We start from the raw sequence: 24,443 nt of genomic DNA on the forward strand, positions 1-24,443 counted from the left end.
AAAATGAAATGATTGTACCTAAATATCAACTACCTCTCAAATCTGTCTGGACGTTTTCCTACCTCAGTCTCAGCAACTTTCAAACTTTAATGAGCCTCCCAGTCACCAAAGGAGCTTGCTAAATGCCAGTTTCACACTTTACCCCAAGAGTTTGATTGAGGCTGGGGCTCAGGAATTGGCATTTTTACAAAGATCCCCAGTGCCTCTGATGTGGGAAAGGCACCTCACCTATTTCTGCCTGTTGAAGCTATACTTAATTTTCCAAGCTTCTCCTTCTACTTTCTCCTGAACTCCTATAGTATTTTGTAGCACTTGTCTGCTTTCTTGTCTTAGAGATCTTAACGAACACTTCTAAATTATAAAACTTTTCCTGATCCTCCAGGCAAACTTAGTTGTGCACTTATGTCACAGCCCCAGGATTTGTGTTAAACGCTGCGTGAGTTCCTGAATATAGATAAACTTCATTTACTTAGTGGTGGAGAGAGAGAGGCTGAGTACTTCAGAACTCTTTAGAACACCTGTTTTAGCAGGAACTTTTGGGAGTAAAGGTAGTCTTTCTAACCTTGATTTAAAACAAAAACAAAACTTTGTTTAGATTACTTCTTACCCTGACAGTCATGTTGTGAAAAGTAAATAGTTTGTCCTTTGTGCATTTGCTCTGGTCTAGACCAGAGATAGCCAGTAAGTTGGAGAGGGCAGTTAAAACCCTTCAAGAGGCCTGTCATTCCAAAGGATAGTGTTCTTCAGGTCAGTTGGTTGGTTTTCATTCTCAGACTGTATCGTTGAGGTTGTTCAAGGTAAGATTCTCATCTTGCAGTTCACTTAGGGGCCACTCGTGCTAAAATTGAGATTGAATTACTCATCAAAGTGCTTCTTCATTTAGATTTTTATCAGTGTGATTTCCCTCCTTCCTTAAACAAAATAATATTGGAGATCCATATCAAGTCAGGTTTATGCCATCTTGCATTATCTTTTATGTAATAGGCCAGCTTGCAGATGCATAGTTATCAATAACTATTGATAAATATTATATTGAGATGATACTTAATTTTTTCCTTGCTTGTAAGTGAACTAGATCATATTCTGTACAATTAGTTAACACAAAAGAATTCCTCAGAAACAAACTTTAAAAGCCAGGTGTAACAGCTCACTCATGAAAAGTTCCTTGTTTCATATGAAAAAGGTAACTTTGTAGAAGTAAAGCTGCAGACAACAAAGAATTGACAGGGTTGGGGAATGGAAGGTTAATGAAATTGGTTGATCAAATGCTTCTGATGGGGAACCACCAGATGTAGTAGTGTGCTTGTCCGCGTGGCAAACTCAGAATCACTTCAGAACCTTGTGTAGAGGCATCATCTGTAAAACCCTACATCCGTAAAGCTTTTCATCAGCCCCCTCCTTGGAAAAAATTACCCATTTGCTTTTTTATTCTATGCCCACAACAGTACACTACACACACATCTATGATATGTCACACTCTGGTATATGCTTGTGTGTTGCTATTCTCCGATAGACCAGAAATTCGTTGGGCATAGAGCATGTGGCTTATTAAGAGACAAGCAGTTTTTGTTAGTGGGAGGAGCACTAGAATTGAAGTCAAATAGACTGGAGTTCAGTTCTTGGCTCAGGGACTCAAATCACAGCCTCTGATTGGCAGTGTGATCATAAGCCCTTTACTTAATATTTTTGAAGATCAGTTTTTTCATTTGTAAAGTTTGGTTAATAATCCGTCTCAGTGGGTCATGACAAGGGATTACTTGAGATTACCTGAGCCTAGAGCAGCACACATAATATCTGCACAAAGCAAATCCTCAGTGAGCTTTCGTCTCTGCCCTTTCTTGCCCAAATCAAATAGAGCTAAGACTTAGATGCTTTCTTTGGGTTGTGGTTCCCAGTTCACCTGACAGTACTCACACATATATATCAAGGATGCTCCCAAGGGGCTGTGTCACATCAGCATTCAAATGCAGAATTCAGGATCTCCTACTTTAAAAACAATCTCCCTTGTGAGTCACTTTTTTTTTTTTTTTTTTTTTTTTTTTTTTTGAGACTGAGTCTTGCTCTGTCACCCAGGCTGAAGTGCAGTGGCGCAATATTGGCTCACTGCAAGCTCCACCTCCCGGGTTCACGCCATTCTCCTGCCTCAGCCTCCCGAGTAACTGGGACTACAGGCGCCCGCCACCACGCCCAGCTAATTTTTTGTCTATTTAGTAGAGACGGGGTTTCACTGTGTTAGCCAGAATGGTCTCAATCTTCTGACCTCATGATCCGCCCGCCTTGGCCTCCCAAAGTGCTGGGATTTTGGGTGTGAGCCACCGCGCCCAGCCCTGAGTTACTTTTATTGTTGTTTTTTCTCTTTCCTTGTACTGTGAGTTATGACACCCTCCCAGTCAACCGTCAACTAGGATTTAACTTTGTATAATTGTGTAAATTAACAAGATCCTAGGAGGCTCCAGGATCTCAGAGACTCCAGGATCTCAGAGCAAAGTATGTACACATTTTAGAAGAATAACATCTACATCCCCTAATAAGTCTTCAGCTTTTAAAAATCACGTTCTAAAATAATAAGTGAAATATTTGTGCTGAATTGAAAGGGTTTCCATAAATTCTGGCAGTAAACGAAAAGTGTTTTAAGCACGGAGATATTAGTCATACAAACTTAAGTCACCATGAAACATTCAAACGATCATGTGGAGGAAGCAGCATCCTGTTTCCTAGTCTCATTCTCCCAGAGTTCATTTGTCATTTTAAGAGACAACTTACTTTTCCATCTTTTCTTCTTTTCCTGTAAAGGTAGAAACCTGTGGGTTCTTGTTGTGGGGCGGTTTCCAAAGGAACACAGAATTGGGATTCCGGAGTTCAAATACGTGGCAAATATGCATGGAGATGAGGTACGTATGTGGCTCGAATTTCTGAAATGTCACCAGAGAAGCTTCCCCTACGGTCTCTTGAGCTCTGTGTAAATGCTACAGAGGAAGCTTGGGAAGTCTCCAGCATGCATTGTAGCAAAGAAGCAAGGCCTGGAGAGGTCTTCCTGTGAGGCCTGTGGGAAGTTAAAGAATCAGGGTCCAACAACCACCACAGCCAAATGGTTGTGTACCCAGCGCCCTGTCAGAGTAGCTGGAGCTTGTTTTGTGTTTGGGGCCGAAAGAACAACAGTTCCCCAGCCCTGAACTTCTGCCAGCCAATCCCTGCAATCTCCTTTCTGGGTTGAGTTTTCCAACCTCCTGGTCAGCGTGAAGGTGACCCAGCAAAGGAGCTGTATTATATCCGAACCCACAACCAGATCTGGCTTTTCAAATGCTTTTGTTACTCTCTCTCAAATCTAATACTCAGGGTGTTCAGTGCTCCAGTTTAGACAATCACACTTGGGATTCTCCCCTACTCACCATTCAACAAACACTTGGCTGGGTGCAGTGGCTCATGCCTATAATCCCAGCACTTTGGGAGGCCACGGCAGGCAGATCACTTGAGGTCAGTAGTTAAAGACAGCCTGGCCAACATGGTGGAACCTTGTCTCTACTAAAAATACGAAAAATTAGCCAGGTGTGGTGGCGCGTACCTGTAATCTCAGCTAGTCGGGAGGCTGAGGCAGGAGAATTGCTTGAACCCAGGAAGGTGGAGGCTGCAGTGAGCCAAGATGGTGTCTCTGCTCTCCAGCCTAGGCGGCGACAGAGTGAGACTCCATCTCAAACAAACAAACAAAACACACACACACACACACACACACACACAAAACCACACCTTTAAATTCCTTAATAATATCTTGCCTCTTTTCCAACTTAGCAGGGATAAACTCTACTTTTAATTAATTTTTAGGTTCCTCAAAATATCATTTACCACTGTTACCTACACAGCCATTCTTGCCAGGCAGTTGAAGATGTTCACGTCTATTTCTCACCTTGCTTCCTCAGCATATTTTGAGACCATGACAACCGAAATATTTTCTGTTTACCAGGACTCTATAAAACTGAGCAATCAAAGAGTTCCCAGCCATCACAATAAGGAAACTTTGCGCAGGAATATGGGTATTACACTGTAAAACACAACTTGTAACTTTAGGGACTTTGTCATTTACATGCATATTCCAATAAGTACTATCTGCTGACTTGTTAAAACACTTCTGGATTTGCAATAGTGCGGGTGGCATGCTCTAATCAGTGCTGAGCTTCCTGTTCTGACTTAGGCCTCCCCAAACTCTATAGGAACCGGATCCACCTTTCATGGTACACTCTGCCTGCCCTTGCCAGGCATGCTGCCCAACCTGTCCTGCTGAGAGAGGATACTTCTTGCAGCTGCAGCTAAGATGCAAGCACCTGCCCCTAACAAAGGAGTAAATCTTTGAACTCGCTTTTGGGATGGGTGCAAGTTTAGTCCGTCTGTGACTTTTTGAGCATAACGGGCGGTTTCTTTAAAAAAGACTACGTTGCAAGGAGTCTGACCAAAGTTGGTTTTAATAAAACAACTGTTCATTACAGACAGCAACTCAGACTGCCTTTCCCTTTTGCTCTCTAGTCTATTGATCAAGGTCCCTCAGAATGCTTTTTTCTTTTCTTTTTTTTTTTCTGAGACGGAGTTTTGCTCTTGTCTCCCAGGCTGGAGTGCATTGGCATGATCTCGGCTCACTGCAACCTCTGCCTACAAGGTTCAAGCAGTTCTCCTGCCTCCTCCTCCTGAGTATTTGGGACTACAGGCATGCACCACTATGCCGAGATAATTTTTTGTTTTTGTTTGTTTGTTTTTTGTTTTTTTTTTTTTTTGAGACGGAGTCTTGCTCTGTCACCCAGGCTGGAGTGCAGTGGCCGGATCTCAGCTCACTGCAAGCTCCGCCTCCCGGGTTCACGCCATTCTCCTGCCTCAGCCTCCCGAGTAGCTGGGACTACAGGCGCCCGCCACCTCGCCCGGCTAGTTTTTTGTATTTTTTAGTAGAGACGGGGTTTCACCGTGTTAACCAGAATGGTCTCGATCTCCTGACCTCGTGATCCGCCCGTCTCGGCCTCCCAAAGTGCTGGGATTACAGGCTTGAGCCACCGCGCCCGGCCTTTTTTTTTTTTTTTAGCAGAGATGAGGTTTCACCATTTTGGTCAAGCTAGTCTCGAACCCCTGACGTCAGGGAGGCCCTGACGTCAGGGGCCTTTGGGAGGCCCACCTCAGCCTCCCAAAGTTCTGGGATTACAGGTGTAAGCCACCACACCCAGCTCAGAATGCATTTGTATTTAGTAGTTTATTTATTGCTGGCATTTCAGAGGTTCCAGCCATCTACTCAGAAATTAGTCGTCAGAACTGAAACTCCCAAAGATAAGCAAGAGTCCTTTCCTTCACCTACCTCCAAATTTGCTTATTCTTTCCATGCACTCTCCTAAATTTCTGGCATCTTGCTGTCTGGGTAGTTGGTGTATTGTTCAAATCAGGGCTCGCCAGTGCACTCTGATTCTTTGAGAAATGCTGAGGGCTGAGACTAGGCAGCGAGGAAAAGTCCCAGTGTATTTTGGGGTGGGAATCTGAAGCACTGTTACCCCCTTATGTGTCCGAGCTCATGGCAATGTCTGAGGGCTCTATGGGGCTAGTAAGAAATTTATTATTCTGAATTTGAGAGCTTATCTATTCTGCCCTCCCCATGCCACTAGGAGTTGAGAAGTCCTTCTGAATACAGGATCTAATGACCCCCTTTTTCCTCCCATAGATCTTTTGAAATTGAAAGCATTTTTAAGAAGCAACAGAGCTAACATTTTTGGGCAGTGGTTCTTAACCTTTTTTGGATGTACTCCTTGCTATTCTCTTATAAATTTGACCTCTGACTTCAGGGCCTGTGGATTATCTAGGAGTTTATGGACCTTAGGTGGAGAATCCCTGCAGGGAACACATACACACTGAGTGTCAGGGTGGACAGAATTGGCCACACTATTTTTTAAATGAGACCCCCACCCCCACTGTGTGTGTGTGTGTGTGTGTGTGTGTGTGTGTGTGTTTCCACACTTAGTACCATGGCTGGATGACAGGGAGCATCAGCTGAATCAGGGAGACTCAGCTCTGCTGATTACACCTGCCATTTTCCCCCATGTATTTTTATTTTACTTATTTATGCCTTGTTTTGGAATTGGGTCTTTTTTTAAATTAGAAATTGGTGGCCAAAAAGCATATGAAAAAGTGTCTAACGCCGGGCGCGGTGGCTCACGCCTGTAATCCCAGCACTTTGGGAGGCCGAGGCGGGCGGATCACAAGGTCAGGAGATCGAGACCACGGTGAAACCCCGTCTCTACTAAAAATACAAAAAATTAGCTGGGCGCGGTTGTGGGCGCCTGTAGTCCCAGCTACTCGGGAGGCTGAGGCAGGAGAATGGCGTGAACCCGGGAGGCGGAGCTTGCAGTGAGCCGAGATCGCGCCACTGCACTCCAGCCTGGGCGACAGAGCGAGACTCCGTCTCAAAAAAAAAAGTGTCTAACAACCCTAATCATCAGAGAAATGCAAATCAAAAACCACAATGAGATACCATCTCATACCAGTCAGAATGGCTATTAATAAAAAGTCAAAAAATAACAGATGCTGATGAGGCTACAGAGAAATGGAATCACTTATACGCTGCTGGTAGGAATGTAAATTAGTTCAACCACTGTGAAAAGCAGTGTGGTGATTTCTCAAAGAACTTGAAACAGAACTACGATTCAACCCAGCAATCCCAATATCTACCCAAAGGAATATAAATTGTTCTGCTATAAAGACACATGCACACATATGTTCACTGGAGCACTATTCACAATAACAAAGACATAGGGTTAGTCTAAATGCCCATCAGTGGTAGACTGGATAAAGGAAATGTGGTATATATACATCATGTCATACTATGCAGCCGTAAAAAAAGAACGAGATCATGCACCTTTGACCTTATCCTAAGCAAACTAACACAGGAACAGAAAATCAAACACTGCATGTTCTCACTTATGAGTGAGAACTAAACATTGAATACACATGGGCACAAAGAAGGGAACAATAGATATTAGCACCTAATTGAGGATGAAGGTTGGGAGGAGGGTGAGGATCAAATACCTACCTATTAGATACTAAGCTGATTACCTGGGTGATGAAATAATCCATACACCAAATCCCCACAGCACAAAATTTACCTGTAGAACCAATCTGCACATGTACTCCTGAAACTAAATGTTAAAAAAAAAAAAAAAAAGCAGGCCAAGCATGGGGGCTCACGCCTGTAATCCCAGCATTTGGGAAGGCTGAGGTGGGTGGATCACCTGAGTTTAGGAGTTCAAGACCAGCCTGGCCAACATGATGAAACCCCATCTCTACTAAAAATACAAAAATTCGCTGGGCACGGTGGCGTGCACCTGTAATCCCAGCTACTCGGGAGGCTGAGGCAGGAGAATCGCTTGAACCCAGGAGGCAGAGGTTGCAGTGAGCCGAGATCGCACCACTGCACTCCAACCTGGGCAACAGAGTGAGACTGTCTCAAAAAAAAAAAAAAAAATTACAAGATCAACATATGTTCATGTTAGAAAAAGTATAAACAAAACATTATATACTGACCTTCCCAAAATTAGTGCTCCTAATTTCTTATTTATTTTTCCAGATATTTGTGTGTGCATGCACTTTTACCAAAAGAGACTATGCTATTTGCAACATTTTTAGGTAAATACTAGCTACGTTTTTGTACCAATAAATCTTTATTCTGTCTTTATCTTATCCCCTACTTTCTAGTTTCTCCAATTGTCCTCAAATGTCTCTAAAATTACCCAAATCAGGATCCAGTCCTGGCCCATGCATCACATTTAGTGGATATATTAGATCTCTTGGATCTCATTTAATCCAATGTATTTTTATTATGATACCAGGCTTGATAAAGAGCCTAATCAGTTGTCTGCCCTATAGAATGTCACATATTCTGGATTTTTGGTTTGCTTCTTTATAGTATCATTGCAGTTGTACCTCTAGTCCCTGTCTTTACTTCAAAGTGGAAATTAAATCTAAAGGTTTGTTGAATTTAGGCAAAATCTTTTTGGCTAATACACATCTTAGGAATTGTGAAGATAGGTTCATTTGATTGATGCTGAGGGTTCAGGCTAATTCACCTGGCTACACTCAGGAATGCCAAAAGCAAACTCTGGGTTGCAAAATCAACTTAAAATGGCCCCTTTTCAGCCAAGTATTGTTACAAAATAAGTAAAGTTAAACCCACTCCGCATTTTGCATGAATTTCCCGTATTCTGTTATTCTCGCAAAGGTCCTTGTTCTACTAGGATCATGGCTCCTACTGTAGGTATTTTTTTTTGTCTTCAGTGACCTTCCATTGTCTCACATGCTTTCTATGGCACAGGCTCACTATGCCACATTAATCAGGCTGGCAAGTTGCCTCCTCAAACAGTGCTTTATAAGAAAATAATAACAATAGCTAACATTTCTTCAGCACAGATGACTATAAGTGCTTTTTAGGCCTCGTTTCTTTTGATCACCTCTGCAGAAGGCATGTTTATTAGCCCCATGTACCATGAAGGGGGCCCAGGTTTGTGCTTGGTCACCAGCTGTGGGAACCCAGAGCCTGAGCACCAGGCCTTGCCCGGCTGTAGATCCACTCCTTTACTCTCTCTTCTCTGTTTTTAAAATGTTCTGTTTTATGGTTTTAGTTATTAAGTATAGATCTATGATCTATCTCAAATTAATTTCACTTGGATGGATACTAAGTTGTTCCAGCACCATTTGGTGAGAGGATTTGGGCTTGTTGGTTCTGTAAAAAAGTAGCAAACTCTCAGAGGGCAACACTGGAAAAAGTATCTTCCAGTCACCTACCTGTCCCTTTCTTTCCTCTACTCTTCACTTCTCTCTCCTTGATTGCTGGGGAGCTAACAGACAAAGCGCTCATGGTGAGCCTTTGTCACCGATGTTTATTCATTTTTCAGAGCAGCATGGCAGAAACATTTCTGCGGTTCTTTCTCATTTTAATAAAGACTAGTAGGTGTTTTTCTGGTTCATCCAGGCACACACATTATTTGCACACATATTGGCATGTTGGATTGAAGCCTCAATTCTAGGTTTAATTTACACAACCTCCTAATTTACATCACTTGACATACCTATAGTTGAATCTTTTTTTTTTTTTAATTGGAAGGGTTGATGCCAGTGCAGGTTGAATGGGGTTCTCTACCATTCCCTTATGCTACAGATATTCAGATTGCCTGGGAATGGGGTCCTTGTCTCCTCACCTTCCCCCATCCCCTCATTCTGCTCCTGGCTTGCTGCGTAGTAAACTATAACCAATACTCTAAAATCAGAGCTATGCTGAAAACTGGGACCATGCCCTGAAACCAGGAGCATCTAACATCCTCAGCCTGAGTGTGGATGCAGAAGAGACGCCTGGGAAAATCTTCCCCAGCCCTCCCTACTCTTTGTTTTGTGCCTGTCTTCTATGCCGTGTTTTTCAAATTTTGCAGAAAAAAATACTTTTCTTGGGTAATCTCTAGGTTGGTAAGACAGCTCTAATTTCTGCCTAATGGAAATATTGAAGCAAGGCATGACTGTGTGCTTAAAGAATTGTGTGCCCAGGCCAGGCATGGTGGTTCATACTTATAATCCCATCACTTTGGGAGGTCAAGCTGGGGAGGTTGTTGAGGCCAGGAGTTCAAGACTAGCCTGGGAAACATAGTAAGGTCTTGTCTCTAAAAAACAAAATATTTTTTTAATTAGCCAGGCATGGTGGTGCATACCCATGGTCCCAGCTACTCAGGAGGCTGAGGTGGAAGGATTGCTTGAGCCTGAGAGGTTGAGGCTACAGTGGGCCATGATCACACCACTGTACTTCAGCCTGGGTGACAAAGCGAGACCCTGTCTTTAAAAAAAAAAAGAATTGAGTGCCTAGAGTTTTAAGCCAACTCTAGTAACATTAAGCAAAGTATTTTAGGTCAGAGCCTAAGTTCAAACCCATGTTTCCTTGACTTCAGGGCCAGTGGTCTTAATCACTGTACTGTAGAAGTAACTGTTGAATATGTTTGTTAAATAATTTAACTAAATTGCAATTATTTTTTCTTTTGGAGTTGGGGTCTTGCTTTGTAACCCAGGCTATAAAGCATTGGTGTGATCATGGCTCACTGTAACCTCAAACACCTGGGCCCAAGCAATCGTCCTGCCTCATCCTCCCACGTAGCTAGGTCTAGAGGTGTGTGCCACCACACCAGGCTGAGTTTTTTATTTTTTGTAGAGATAGGGTCCCACAGTGTTGCCCAGGCTGTTCTCAAACTCCTGGCCTCAAGTGATCCTCTGGCCTTTGCCTTCCAGAGTGTTGGGATTATAGGCTTGAGCCATTGTGCCCAGCCTAAATTGCAATTCTGCTTTTTTAGGGAGGTGGGGGATAGGAATTTTTTTAAGCTTTCATTTCTTAAAGATCAATGAATTATTTTTACTGTGATAGACTTGATATAGGCTTTTGTAACTGCCCAACAGATTCATTTTGCCTGTTGCCCAGATAGAGCAGATGTATTAAGACAGGGGAACTGCGATAGAGAAAGAGTTTAATTCATGCAAAGCCAACTGAACGGGAGACCGGAGTTTTATTATTACTTAAATCAGTCGCCCCAAAAATTCAGAGGCTGGGATTTTCAGGATAATTTGGTGGGTAGGGGGAGAGACAGTGGGGAGTGGTGATTGGTCAGGTCGGAGACGAAATCATAGGGCATCAAAGCTGTTCTCTTGTGCTGAGTCAGTTCCTGGCTGGGGGCCACAAGACCAGATGAGCCAGTTTATCGATGTGGGTGGTGCCAGCAGATCCATCCAGTGCAGGGTCTAAAAAGTATCTTAGGTTTTACAATAGCGATGTTATCCCCCTGAGCAACTGGGGAGGTTTGGAATCTTGCGGCCTCTGGCTGTATAACTCCTAAGCCATAATTTCTAATCTTGTGGCTAATTTGTTAGTCCTATATTCAGGAAAAGGCTATTATCATCTTTGTTTCAATGTTAAACTATGAACTATGTTAGTTTAGCCTATGCCCAGGAATGAACAAGGACAGCTTGAAGGTTAGACGCAAGATGGAGTTGGTTTCATCAGATCTCTTTCACTGCCATAATTTTCTCACTGTGATAATTTTTGCAAAGGCAAAAATTTCGCTTTTGAAAAATTCACATCACATATAGAATTTTACGTTTGTGGCATTGGTTTATAGTTTATGGTTTTCCAGAAATATAGGTTGAAAAGAAAAAACATTCCCTGGATAATAGTGGCCATATTTGTCAACCTAAAAATAAAGAGATAAAGGATAAAATTTTCAACACCTTCCAGGTATAAAAGACAGTTTATGAGATATAGTTTGCATGTCTAAATGTTTTACTTAGGGGGTATTTTAATGGTTTTCACAGACAGTGGCACACAATATCTGAAATTATGGCCGTTCTGGAAAATCTGGAATGTATAGTCAACATGCAGTAGAGGTTCCCAACTTGTCATTAAACCAAAACACAACATTAAAGCTTGTCTTTCTAAATGCCACTTCCCAAGCTCCTTTTTCTACCACTATCCCAGGTGATAGCAAAATGTCCTCAGTAATGCTATGTAGTTTGCACAATTAAGTTCTTTCTTTTTAGATTTAGGCAGAGCTCTTTGTTTTCCAGGTGAAATGTCTAATTCATTTTAAGCATGTTTTAAATTAATTAACTTTTTGGTGAGGCTGGGCCAGGGTGACCAGATAGCCCGAGTCCCTGTCATGAGCAGAATTGTTAGCCTGTACCTCTATAAAATTTGTTTGGTGTTTAAAAATCCTTCAGATAAAATAGCTTGATCATTTGTATATCTCCCCTTACAAAGCACCTTAAGTCCTTATGTGAATTTCAGAAAGTTCTTCGTCAGGATAGTCCTGACCTTATAATGAATTGCCAACAGTAGTTTATTCACAATTATTTATTGAATACATGATAGACAGGAGCTGGACAAGCTATACCAGGAACACAGGGATACAGAGAAAAACCATGAGGGTCCCTGACTTCGGGGCTTCAATGGTGGAGTTGGAGAAGGGGAGGTCAGTCAAGGTCAACCAGGTGATTGTAACGTGTGTGACCTGCATTAGATAACGCAAGTGTCATGGTGAACCTAGACTTGGGAGGCCAAGAAAAGTATGCTAGATAAATGTCATGTTTAGGCTGATATTTGAAGAAGAAGAATTAGCTCGGCGGATCAGACAAATAACTTAAATCTATAACACACACACCACTGTGGAGCCCCATAGCGCAATGACTTTCCCGCCAGAAGCTGCATCACAGTTAAACAGATTCCATTGTTAGGATAGCTGAAGATTCTCTCTCTCTCTCTCTCTCTCTCTCACACACACACACACACACACACACACCCCACAACACTGTCTGGGTTGTGGATTGTTCCTTCAAAAATTTTTTTCTATTTTTTTATAAACAATCTGTGAAGAACCAGAACACTCATTTTTATCTGTGTGGCAAGTTCCAACTTGGCTGAATTGAACTGCAGCTGATAGAGAATGCATTTTCTGCTTTCTGGGTGATTGCCATTTTAACCACCGGATGAAGGAGATGGAGTGAGTCTCCGGAGGCCCGTGTGTCCATCAGGCCCCCGTCTCTTCATGACGGCTTCTCCCTGAAGTCTGTGCTCTCACAGGAAGGAAGCCAGCATGCTGGGTGAAAGGCTGCCTGGGCAATTGGAGACTCTTTTGACCACATTCTTTTTTAAAATTTGGACTCTCCAGGGTTTCCTGTCAAAGACTTAATTTTCAATGAAGGGAGGTTTATACATAAAACATGAATGAGTGTTTGAGACATTTATATTAAGGTTGGGGAGAATTAATTTGAATAATATTTGGCATAAATCTGCTGTTACAGAAGCAGGAAAAGATGGCCCAAAAAGAAAGGAGGATTTTGTTTAACTGCCTCTGAAATTTCATCTGTTTACCTCAGCGTTTAAAAAATTATCTGACGCTTAGTTGGTTCTTTATCATATTTTCCAGATTTTTATTTACCCCTGCAGTTGAGAACTTGTGATTTGTTGTGGAATATTGAGACACACAGAAAATACTTTGGTTACATACTTGTTTCCCTGAAAGAATCATGATTTTATTATTTTTGTAGAAATGACATAGGTTTTCTTTAATTTAAAAAGAATAAGAGGAAATAAAAATCATTCAGAATACTGTACCCAGAAATAGCCATCATTAATATTTGCCAGACATCATTCTAGACATCTATATATTTCTGTAGTAAGAGAATGAGAGGAATTAAAAGAATATAAAATAAAATGTGTCATATATTGTATGAAATTGTATTTTATTTGAATGAACAGAAGAATAAAACTGAAGTGAAACAAAAATAATTGGTGAAATTGATACTTTCTCAAAATAAGAAATTGATGATCACAGTTTTCTTTTTTTCTTTCTTTCTTTTTTTTTTTTTTCTTTTGAGACAGAGTCTCACTGTTGCCTGGCTGGAGTGCGGTGGTACAATCTCAGCTCATTGCAACCTCCAACTCCCAGGTTCAAGCGATTCTCCTGCCTCAGCCTCCCAAGCAGCTGGGATTACAGGCACCAGCCACCATGCCCGGCTAATTTTTGTATTTTTAGTGGAGATGGGGTTTCACCATATTGGCCAGGCTGGTCTTGAACCCCTGACCTCAGTTGATCTGCCCAGCTCAGCCTCCCAAAGTGCTGGGATTGCAGGCGTGAGCCATCGTGCCCAGCCCCAACTTTTATATTTCGTTCTTACCCATACTCCCAAGACTGCTTAATCCAATTCTGTATCCAACAGAATACCAACTCAACCTAGCTCCTAATCATGGCTTCTTTACTCTTCCTTTTCACTTTTTTTTGGTTGGGTGAATTTCATTGCCAACTCATGTCTTGATTATTTGCATGCTGGAGAATGTATGGTTCAGATAGCTAAGAGAGAAATTCACAATTAGAGTCACATGGGGATTCTGATATCATTTCCTCTCTGTTCTTGACTTGGGACTCACATAGGTCAGGGATTTTTGCCGATTGAACCATACTATGGCCTCTAACCAGCATTTAGACATTTAAGGAACTATAGGACTCCTGGTCACTTCCTCCTCACCTTCCTGTACCTATTACTCCCCAAACCCTTCTGAGAAAGCTCCTTAAACCAACTATCCTTTTCACATTTTTTTTGTTTTGTTTTGTTTTTGAGATGGTGTCTCACTCTGTCACCCAAGCTGGAGTGCAGTGGCGCGATCTCAGCTCATTGCAACCTCTGCCTCCCAGGTTCAAGCAATTCTCGTGCCTCAGCCTCCTGAGTAGCAGGGACTACAGGCACCTGCCACCATGCCCAGCTAATTTTTGTATTTTTAGTAGAGACAGGGTTTCACCATGTTGGCCAGGCTGGTCTGGAAGTCCTGACTTTGGGTGATCTGCCCACCTCAGCCTCCCAAAGTGCTGGGATTATAGGCGTGAGCCACCATGCCCGGCCCCTTTTCACATTTAAAGTTACTGTCACAGTTTTATGTTACCAGCTCCTCCCCGCTGGCTTTAGAGCAGGTCATCAGTAGCTCATCGAGGTTACTTCCAAAGGTGCTGGACCTTCAAAAGCCTGTTATATCTTAAAATTGGAACCCAGTGTGGGGTACAAGTGACTTTTTTGGTTATTAGCTTGTAAGAACTTTTTCCAGTGACAATTTTGACTACAAAAACAAAAATCTGACTGGGCGCAGTGGCTCACACCTGTAATCCCAGCCCTTTGAGAGGCTGAGGTGGGCAGATCATCTGAGGTCAGGAGTTCGAGACCAGCCTGGCCAACATAGAAACCCTGTCTCTACTAAAAATATAAAAATTAGCCAGACAAGGTGGTAGGCGCCTGTAATCTCAGCTACTTGGGAGGGTAGGTAGGAGAATTGTTTGAATCCAGGAGACGGAGGTTGCAGTGAACCAACACGGTGCCACCGCACTCCAGCCTGGGTGACAGAGTGAGACTCTGTCTCAAAAAAAAAAAAAAAATCAAGGTAGTAGAAGAGGAAGATAAAAAATGAGTAGGAAAAAAGTTGAAGTCAGGATTGGAAATAACCTCACTCTAAATTTTTTTTTTTTTTTTTTTTTTTTTTTTTTTTTTTTTTTTTGAGACAGAGTCTCGCTCTGTCTCCCAGGCTGGAGTGCAGTGGCGCGATCTGGGCTCACTGCAAGCTCTGCCTCCTGGGTTCACGCCATTCTTCTGCCACCACGCCTGGCTAATTTTTTGTATTTTTAGTAGAGATGAGGTTTCACTGTGTTAGCCAGGATGGTCTCGATCTCCTGACCTCATGATCCACCCGCCTCGGCCTCCCAAAGTGCTGGGATTACAGGCGTGAGCCACCGCGCCCGGCCCTCACTCTAAATTTTATGGTGTCTGTGAATCTATAATTCATATATCCCAAGTTTTCTTTCTTTCTTTCTTTCTTCTTCTTTTTTTTTTTTTTTTTTTTTTTTTTTGAGACAGGGTCTCACTCTGTCACCATGCTGAAATGCAGTCGTGTGATCTCAGCTCACTGCTGCCTCAACCTCCTGGGCAGCACAAGTGATCCGCCTACCTCAACCTCCTGAGTAGTTAGGGCTACAGGTCTGTGTCATCATGCCGGCTAATTTCTTATTTTTGTAGTGATGGGATCTCGCTACATTGCTCAGGCTGGTCTCGAGCTCCTGGGCTCTGCCTTAGCCTCCCAAAGTGCTGAGATTACAGGCATGAGCCACTGCCACCAGTCCCAAATTTTCTTAGTCCCAATTTCAATTATTCTATGTTCATTAGAATAACAGATGTTTAAAGTGTGATCTCTTTATGTGCCAGTGAGGGAATCAAGTGAGAAGTGGTCATCCAAGGATCACTTATCCTTTGTCACAATGTTGAAATCCTACAGTGAAATCATGACTGGAAATTCTTCTGAGGCTCCATGAAATCTTTTCTTGCACAGCGTCTATATGAATGTGCCTGCAGCACTCTCCTGCTTTTCTCACCTGCTGCCCCTGAGTTCTCATTTACTAACCCCTCAACAACATCCATTCTTCTGAAGCAGATTCCTTGAACCTAGAATGATAGGGAGAACTTGATGTAGTCTAAGCAGATCTTCCTATGATAAGGCTGACATTTAAATTACTTTTTTTAAATAAGGAAAATAATGAATCTCTCTCCTGGGGAGAACTTGTAAAGCAAGATCTCTTACAGGCCTTCAGTTTCCCAGGCCTTATTGATATGTAAGCTAATTTTAGGTGGATATGACAGGTTTTAACATTTTAATAGTCATGCTTTTACTTAATGTATATTAGAAATATATATCTAGAAAAGTGATAATGATATGAAGTTTCATGTTACAAAATAAAAGATAGTATATAGATAATATGCAGATATGGCAAAGAGTTATGAGGATGATGTACAAATGACTAAAGTTTCAGAAATCAGAAATACATAGATATGGCCAAAATTGCACAGATGTGCAACAGGAGAACCAGGAAATAAGCAAATGTAAAAGTCAGAAACCTACTTAAATTATGCTTGTTACAAACTTGGATTTTTCCCTATTGAAATCTGTAGTCTGATACAATAGCGCACATCTGTAGTCCCAGCTACTTGGGAGGCTAAGGTGGGAGGATCACTTGAGCTCAGGAGTTGGAAGCCAGCCTGAGCAACATAGCAAGACCCTGTCTTAGAAAAAAAAAAAAACAAAACTACAATGCGATGATTCTAAGTCGGGGTTATCCACCAATACATACATGATAAGCTTCATATGCACCATGCATTCTCAGGGAAATACATGATTCCTGTGCTTCTCTGTAACTCGACCTCTTGCTCTACCACTCCAGAAGATACCTTGGAAGGCAACCAAATGAAAAATGTTATAATAAGAATCATTATTCCATCTAGGCGCAGTGTCTCATGCCTGTAATCCCAGCACTCTGGGAGTCTGAGGCAGGTGGATCACTTGAGGTTAGGAGTTCAAGACCAGCCTGGCCAACATAGTGAAACCCGTCTCTACTAAAAATACAAAAATTAGCTGGGCATGGTGGCACATGCCTGAAATCCCAGCTACTCAGGAAGCTGAGGCAAGAGAATCACTTGAACCTAGGAGGCGGAGGTTGCAATGAGCCAAGGTCACGCCACTGCACTTCAGCCTGGGCGACAGAGTTGAGAATGTCTCAAAAAAAAAAAAAGAAAAAGAAGATGCATTTTCCACTCTAATTCGTTTTTGCAATGTGTAAACTATTTACAAATAGATACTTTAACTCTTACTAACATTTTTCAGCACACCCTATGACTGCTCACCACCTGATTGCCACTTGGCAGAGCATAAGCATGCTTGAGAAAGAATGGTCTTACAAACCAGTTTGGGTCTGAGATACCATGTGTAGAGACCCCTGTTGGGGAATTTGCGCTGTGGGAGTGCTTTCCTTATTGCCTCTGACCTAATAATGTCCTCTTTTCTCTTTAACACATACAGACTGTTGGGCGGGAGCTGCTGCTCCATCTGATTGACTATCTTGTAACCAGTGATGGCAAAGACCCTGACATCACAAATCTGATCAATAGTACCCGGATACACATCATGCCTTCCATGAACCCAGATGGATTCGAAGCCGTCAAAAAGCCTGACTGTTATTACAGCATCGGAAGGTAAAGAGGGGCTGGTCTGTCTGTACTTCAAAACAAGCAACGCAACAAAAAGGCTCCCGTCAGGCACCTGTTGGCCTTGGCAAGAGGAGTTGTGTCATGGTGAGAGCCCTCAGCCGGTGTCATGTCGCTGATGTGCCAAAGCTCAAGACACATCAGGGTTGCCCCTGGCTTGCAGGAAGAAATGCAAATAAGGCTACTTTGCACGGGTGCCCGCCTAGCCGCTCCATCTTCATTTGCCGCTCCCTCTCCCTCCCCTGCCTCCTCCCCTCGGGGCCTCCTTCCTGGAACTACCAGGTGCTTTCTCACCTCAGCGTTTTACACACACCATTTCCTCCCCCTGCCTAAACAGCATTTCCTCCAAGACTCTTTCTCCCGACCTGTCATACACTAGATTCCCTGATAAACTCTCAGATCACCTGGCACTTTACTGTCAGAGCACAACTTTTTATATCTGATTTCTTGCTTCGTGTCTCTCTCCCCACTACACTGCAAGCTACCTGCAGGCAGGAATCCTGTCCATTACGTTTGTCGTCGTTAGATCCCCAGTGCCTGGCAGAGTACCCAGGCCCTTGGTAATGACTGGTCGATTTATTAGGCCAGTAATCCAAGAACTAACCATAACCAAGAGGGGGTCTTGAAGAAGCTCTGATTTAAATGGTTTATTTTGTTTCAAGCTGCCTTGGGAGGTTTGGAATTTCTCAGATGTCTAATGTACATTCATATGTATGCAGTTTATACATATGTGTTTGCTTTACGAAAGCTGAACAAAATCTCACCACTTGATTCCCTCCAATTTTAAGTTTTTCTAGCATATTTAAACATGGCCGTTCCACATTTCACAAATACTTTTGTGTAATGTGTTTACTGTTGTTTCTGTTATCAGTTGCCACTTAATGAACCACCCCAAAATTAGCGACTTAAAGCAACAGCCTTTTTCTTTACTGTTGATTCCGTAGGTCAGGAATTTGGGCAGGGCAGAGCAGGGATGGCTATTCTCTGTGCCACAGGTCTGGGGCTCAATTCTGGTCTTTCTGAGACGATTTACCTGGAGCCATGGACTCTCCGTGGGCTCTCTACGTGGCTACTATTGGGATCTCAGGGTCCTAAAAGGGAGCATCTAAGAGCAGAAGTCCCAAAATACAAACACTTACCAAACCTCTGCCTGCATCACAATAGCTAGTATCTCATTGGTGAGAGCAGATCACAAGGGATGGGATGCCATGGGGTGTAAGTGCCAGGTGTGGGTCATAGCAGGCCACCAGGGCAGTTATCCACCACACCCATACTCACATTTGGAAAGACAACTGGAGCCTAAACCAAAGGGCAAGACACTGTAAGAATCCACTCCCTCATGCCCTATCAATAAGCCCTAAAATATTCTTTCTTTTAAAGGGAAAATTATAACCGGTATGACTTGAATCGAAATTTCCCTGATGCTTTTGAATATAATAATGTCTCAAGGCAACCTGAAACTTTGGCAGTCATGAAGTGGCTGAAAACAGAGACGTTTGTCCTCTCTGCAAACCTCCATGGTGGTGCCCTTGTGGCCAGTTACCCGTTTGATAATGGTGTTCAAGGTAAGCAGGTACGGGCCCGGGTCTGGCTTCCTAAGTCCAGAGTGGGGCTGAGACTCTCTGCCTCTGGGTGGGGAATCAGCTCTCCCTTCCCCACTTAACTTCTCCGGCACGGTGAAAAGAGCTTCGTGTTCCCAACCCTAGCCATCCTTCCTGGAATTCTTCAACAGCAGATGGGCAGTGTGGCCGAACTGACAACCCACAGCTGGACATGCATCAGTGAATTAGTGAAATTTAGATTCTAGAAAATACGATCTAGTCAGATTTTGATTCTCTGACAAGAGACAACATGGCTAAAATAACATAAGACTGGAACAACTCTTTTTTTTTTTTTTTTTTGCTAATCATATGGACAATAATTGTTGACTCTTCTTAAAACTCTGTGGGATGAGGACCCAAAATATTACAGTAGCTTTAATTCACCCCCATAATACCTAATGAAATTGTCTTTACCTCCAGAAATTAGCAAGAGTGACTAAGAGGACACTTAATTTTTAAGCTGATTTAGGAGTTTGGATTTGTATCTGACTTATTTGGGGGCTATCACCTTGCATATGTTTATTATAAAGTAGAAAGAAGAATAGAGGAAGCATTCATGGAGGTGGGTAAAGGATTTTTCTCTCTAGGGAAATTAGAGCATCGGTGTGTGATGTGATTATGTCTTCGCTAATATGGTGTTTGTGTTTCCTCTTACTCTTACTGCCCCTCTTGCAGCAACTGGGGCATTATCCTCCCGCAGCTTAACTCCTGATGATGATGTTTTTCAATATCTTGCACATACCTATGCTTCAAGAAATCCCAACATGAAGAAAGGAGATGAGTGTAAAAACAAAATGAACTTTCCTAATGGTGTTACAAATGGATACTCTTGGTATCCACTCCAAGGTGAGTTTCTCTTCATTTCTTCCATTCCCCTTATTGCCTTCACCCAGAAGTACCAGCTGGTTTATTTTGATCCAGCAGTTGTTAAAAGAACTTTAGGCACAATAAGCCCTTCACTGTGTCCTTATCAGCTGATATCATAAGGGCAGTGGGTGACTGATCGCTTGAGAGATGCTCAGACATGTTTCTCATTACCAAGGGCCGCCTTCATTCAGTCAGTCACTTATTCTGTGTCTGCCTACTGTGAGCCAGGAATTGTACCAAGAAAGATGAACAAGACACACACCTCACCCTGGAATTGAACGGGGGAGACAGACACGCAGATAAGTAATGGTGATAGCAGTGTAATTAGAATAAAAACAGATTTAGAAAAGGTGCAGTGTACCCCAAGGGTACGCAGAGCCAAAACACAGTAAGGAGTAGTGAAGACCTTGGAGAAATGTGATACTTACATCCCATCTAACAGGGACAGCTGCTACTAGATCTAGCTAATTATTGCCATGCAGCCTTGGGGAGCCAATACTGCCAGATCTTGCAGTTTGTAAAAAGAAGCTGGATTTGTACATGAAGTATCATGATTTTAAAGCCATTTTGCAGGCTCAACAAAAGAGCTCTTCAGACAGGATACAGTGGGAGGAGGGCCCCCAGTTCTTCACCCTTGGAATAAGACGGCCAGGTAAGGGGCAGGATGAGATTGCTGTGTAGGCAACATGGAAGGAGAGAGATTCTTATTAGAGGGAATAATATAAACAGAAACCCGGGCTAGGAGGGACCTAGGATGGAAGGACAGGAGGAAAGACGGTGGACTGGAACTGGATTTCCATGCCTCAGGGGAAAACATTCCCTTTTAGATTAGTTAGCCTGACCCCACCAACAGCAAGCTGCAGCGTGCATTTCTGCATGCAGGCCACTTCCAAAGGTGCCTTCCCTAATTGTCACTTTGGATACACAGGCTTTCAGGTAATCTTGCAGCACAAGCTGGTATTTTTATGCCTGGGTGGCTCTCTGTCAGTTTTCCAGGTAATATAAATAAGCATAGACCACAACTGATAGGCAGTAGGTTCAGGCAGCATTCTAAACGTCTCTCTCGTGTCCAAGATACAGCCCCCTCTCCTACCTTAGGGCTCCTGCATCGTCCCTGCTCGCCACAATTTATAGCTAAGAAAGGGCCCATCCTGTCCAGTGGCCAAGCTATCCTTCATGTTCACTGTCTAACTTTCTAAGGCAAATCCAGATGTGTAGGAAATTGGCTAGGAGCGATTGTTGCTGGTAATTGTTCCCAAGTGTGCCTGTGTGTGAGCTATGTATCCTTCTCAGACGAAAAACAGGTGAAGCCAGCTGCCTTGAGGAGCCCAGAAGAATGTGCCTGGCCTGGCCTGGATGTTTTGTTGGCCAGGCCTGACCCGCCTTATCCAGAGCTGCACTCTCCACGCTTGGCAGTCTCAGTCCTGGCTATTTGCTAGGGATCCATAATGCATGCCTGTTTTGCTATTTAAATTTTTTCCACCTGAGACACGTCCAGCCACAGGCTTTGTCTTGTTTTCTTTCCTCTCTTCTTTTTCCTTCTACTACTTTTTGGTGAAAATGAGGTCAGAGAGAAATACAAAACCTGCAAGGTAAGTAAAGGAAATAGAAAGGACAGAGAAATTCTTCCTGGCTGGAATCTGGGCCGACTGGCCTACATAGATATTACTTAATATTTAAGTAATATTTTTATATCATATTTTGACCACTTTCTTAGCATTAAATTTTTTTTAAAGAAAAAAGCTCTTTTATTTTTGTTTTATTTTTAGAGATGGGGTCTTATCATGTTGTCCAGGCTGGCCTTGAACTCCTAGCCTCAAGCAGTCCCTCCCACCTTGGCCTCCCAAAGTGTTTGGATTACAGGCATGAACCACAGTACCTGGCCTAAAATTTTTTTCTAGTTCAGTGCTTCCAAAATATCCTGATGAAACTGAGAATACATATTTTCTTGGGCAGGTATCAAGTGTAACAAATTAAAATCTGTCAGAAACTACTTCCTCAAAAGTTACTATATTTCGTCAAATCCAAGATACTGTTGATTATAAAACCCAGTGTACCACCAAGAAAGAAAATAAAATATTTTCAGTTAAACTAAAGACATGATGTTTTTAGCCATAAAAATGTTTAAGACACATCCCAATTCAGAGATATTAAAGTATAAAAAATGTTGCATCTTAGGCCAGGTGCAGCAGCTCACACCTGTAATCCTAGCACTTCGGGAGGCCAAGATGGGCACATTGCCCAAGCTCAGGAGTTCGAGACCAGTCTGGGTGACATGGTGAAACCCCGTCTCTACCAAAATAAAAAAAAAAATTAGCCTGGCGTGGTGGTGCACGACTATAGCCCCAGCTACTCAGGAGGCTGAAACATGAGAATTGCTTGAACCCGGGAGGCAGAGGTTACAGTGAGCTGAGATCGTGCCACTGCGCTCCAGCCTGTGCAACAGAGCAAGACTCCATCTCAAAAAAAAAAAAAATGTTGCATCTTAGAAAATGTAAAATGAAGGCCACCACGGTGGCTCATGCCTACAATCCCTGGGCGACAGAGCAAGACCCTGTCTCAAAACAAACAAACAAACAAACAAAATAGCCAGGTGTGGGGGCGCACATCTGTAGCCTCAGCTACTTGAGAGGCTGAGGCAGGAGGATCGCTTCAGCCCAGAAGTTTGAACTTACAGCGAGCTGTGATTGCACCACTGCATTCCAGCCTGGGTGATGGAGTGAGACCATGTCTCTATTTAAAAAAAAAAAAGGAAAAACAGAAAAAGAAAGTACGAAATGATTATAACCCTTTGAAAGCAGGGGACCAGAGGAGAGAATTGGAAAGTCAGCATGAGCAGTGGCAGCATGGGCTGCACAGGGGGCTGGGCCTTTCACCTCTGAGAGGCAGTGCAGCATTCTTTCTTTGATCCCCAGGAGCACTCTGGCATATTGGGAAGCCCACAGGGGCTGGCGGAAGGTGGCCTGCACTCCAGTGTCTGCCATTTACTGGCCGAAACCCCTGGGCACTTTGTGCTTAACATCTGTGATCACGTTTCCTCATCTGTAAAGTAGAGGCAGTTGCTGTGAGGATTAAATGAGCTGATACGAAGCACTTCATACGGTACCTGGCAATAGTGAATGTTGGCCATGATTCCCCCAAATTAGTGTGCTTAGCTTTACTTAGTAAGTGTATTTATAAAGGATTTGTAGAAATATTTTTAAAGGAATCTTATTCTAGCTTATATCCATTTAAAATGTAATTTAAGAAACAAATGAAATTCAAAGAATCGCTTTTGTGATGTAGGATTTCAAAAAATAAAAACACAAAAGGACGCTTCCTTCACCCCTCACTTAATTTTGGTGCACAGTTGAACTTCAGTCAGCTCTGATCCAGTTACCCATATGGGGATATTTAGGATTGTCTGGTCATGCCTGGGTAATAAAATGTCAAGCCCTGATTTTACAAGCTAATGTGTCAAATTCATCTTTTCCTGTTTACATGTAGCTGTCTGATTCACTTGTCCCCAAAAGGCACGTGAAACTTGGCTCCACTCCAATTTTAGACCCTAACAAAAATTAAATATGCTTGTGTTTAGGTGGAATGCAAGATTACAACTACATCTGGGCCCAGTGTTTTGAAATTACGTTGGAGCTGTCATGCTGTAAATATCCTCGTGAGGAGAAGCTTCCATCCTTTTGGAATAATAACAAAGCCTCATTAATTGAATATATAAAGCAGGTGCACCTAGGTTTGTAAAATCTTCTTATTAATTCCCTAGTAATACAAAATAGAGCATCTGGCAAGACCTCTGGGTTGAGTAAACGCAAGCCTTTATTTATGCTGTGTAGTTACAGCCTCGTTTCAGTGCCAGATCTGATGGTTAAGAATTCTCTCTGTGTGAGTATCTGCAGTGTGTGAGAAATGCAGTGCCCGCTCGTTCATAGAAAAGGAAGTATGATGCGTGTTCCTTTCATATGAGGGTATAAAAATCCAGAGAACCAGCCAGCCGTGGTGGCTCACGCCTGTAATCCCAGCACTTTGGGAGGCTGAGGTAGATGGATCACCTGAGGTCAGGAGTTCAAGACCAGCCTGGCCAACAAGGCAAAACCTCATCTCTACTGAAAATACAAAAATTAGCTGGGCGTGGTGGCGCACACCTGTAGTCTCAGCTTCTTGGGAGGCTGAGGCAGGAGAATCACTTGAACCTGGGAGGTGGAGGTTGCAGTGAGCCGAGATGGTACCACTGTACTCCAGCCTGGGCGATAGAGTGAGACTCCGTCTCAAAAACAAACAAACAAACAAACATCCAGAGTCTTCCTAATTTTACATGTCGAATGATCTAGAAATCTGGCAAAATATCAGGAAAACAGGCTTCTACTCTGTTAC

General features: G+C 42.8%; 1 protein-coding gene and 1 long non-coding RNA gene across 5 annotated transcripts in view; one reads left to right on the top strand and one right to left on the bottom strand.

The window, feature by feature from the left end:
• Positions 1-24,443, top strand: part of LOC105473402 (carboxypeptidase M) — a 78,820-nt gene that overhangs the window by 42,243 nt on the left and 12,134 nt on the right. For 2 of the 4 annotated variants that reach the window (XM_011727208.3, XM_011727207.2), the window contains exons 3-7: positions 2,794-2,891; positions 17,423-17,595; positions 18,988-19,172; positions 19,884-20,054; positions 23,653-23,805. In XM_011727208.3, coding sequence (XP_011725510.1) covers positions 2,794-2,891; positions 17,423-17,595; positions 18,988-19,172; positions 19,884-20,054; positions 23,653-23,805 — 780 coding nt within the window. Of the gene's footprint in view, positions 1-2,793; positions 2,892-17,422; positions 17,596-18,987; positions 19,173-19,883; positions 20,055-23,652; positions 23,814-24,443 lie in introns of those variants that run through there. The other 2 variants (XM_071071462.1, XM_071071461.1) reach the window with 2 other exon arrangements.
• On the bottom strand, positions 15,576-18,716 carry LOC105473401 (uncharacterized). Its single transcript, XR_982217.3, has 3 exons — positions 18,641-18,716; positions 16,698-16,794; positions 15,576-16,014 (listed from the first exon to the last, which is right to left on the bottom strand). It is a non-coding gene; the product is annotated as an uncharacterized lncRNA (long non-coding RNA).

Source organism: Macaca nemestrina, chromosome 10, assembly GCF_043159975.1.
Source record: "Macaca nemestrina isolate mMacNem1 chromosome 10, mMacNem.hap1, whole genome shotgun sequence".
In the NCBI taxonomy this organism is placed as follows: Eukaryota; Metazoa; Chordata; class Mammalia; order Primates; family Cercopithecidae; genus Macaca; species Macaca nemestrina.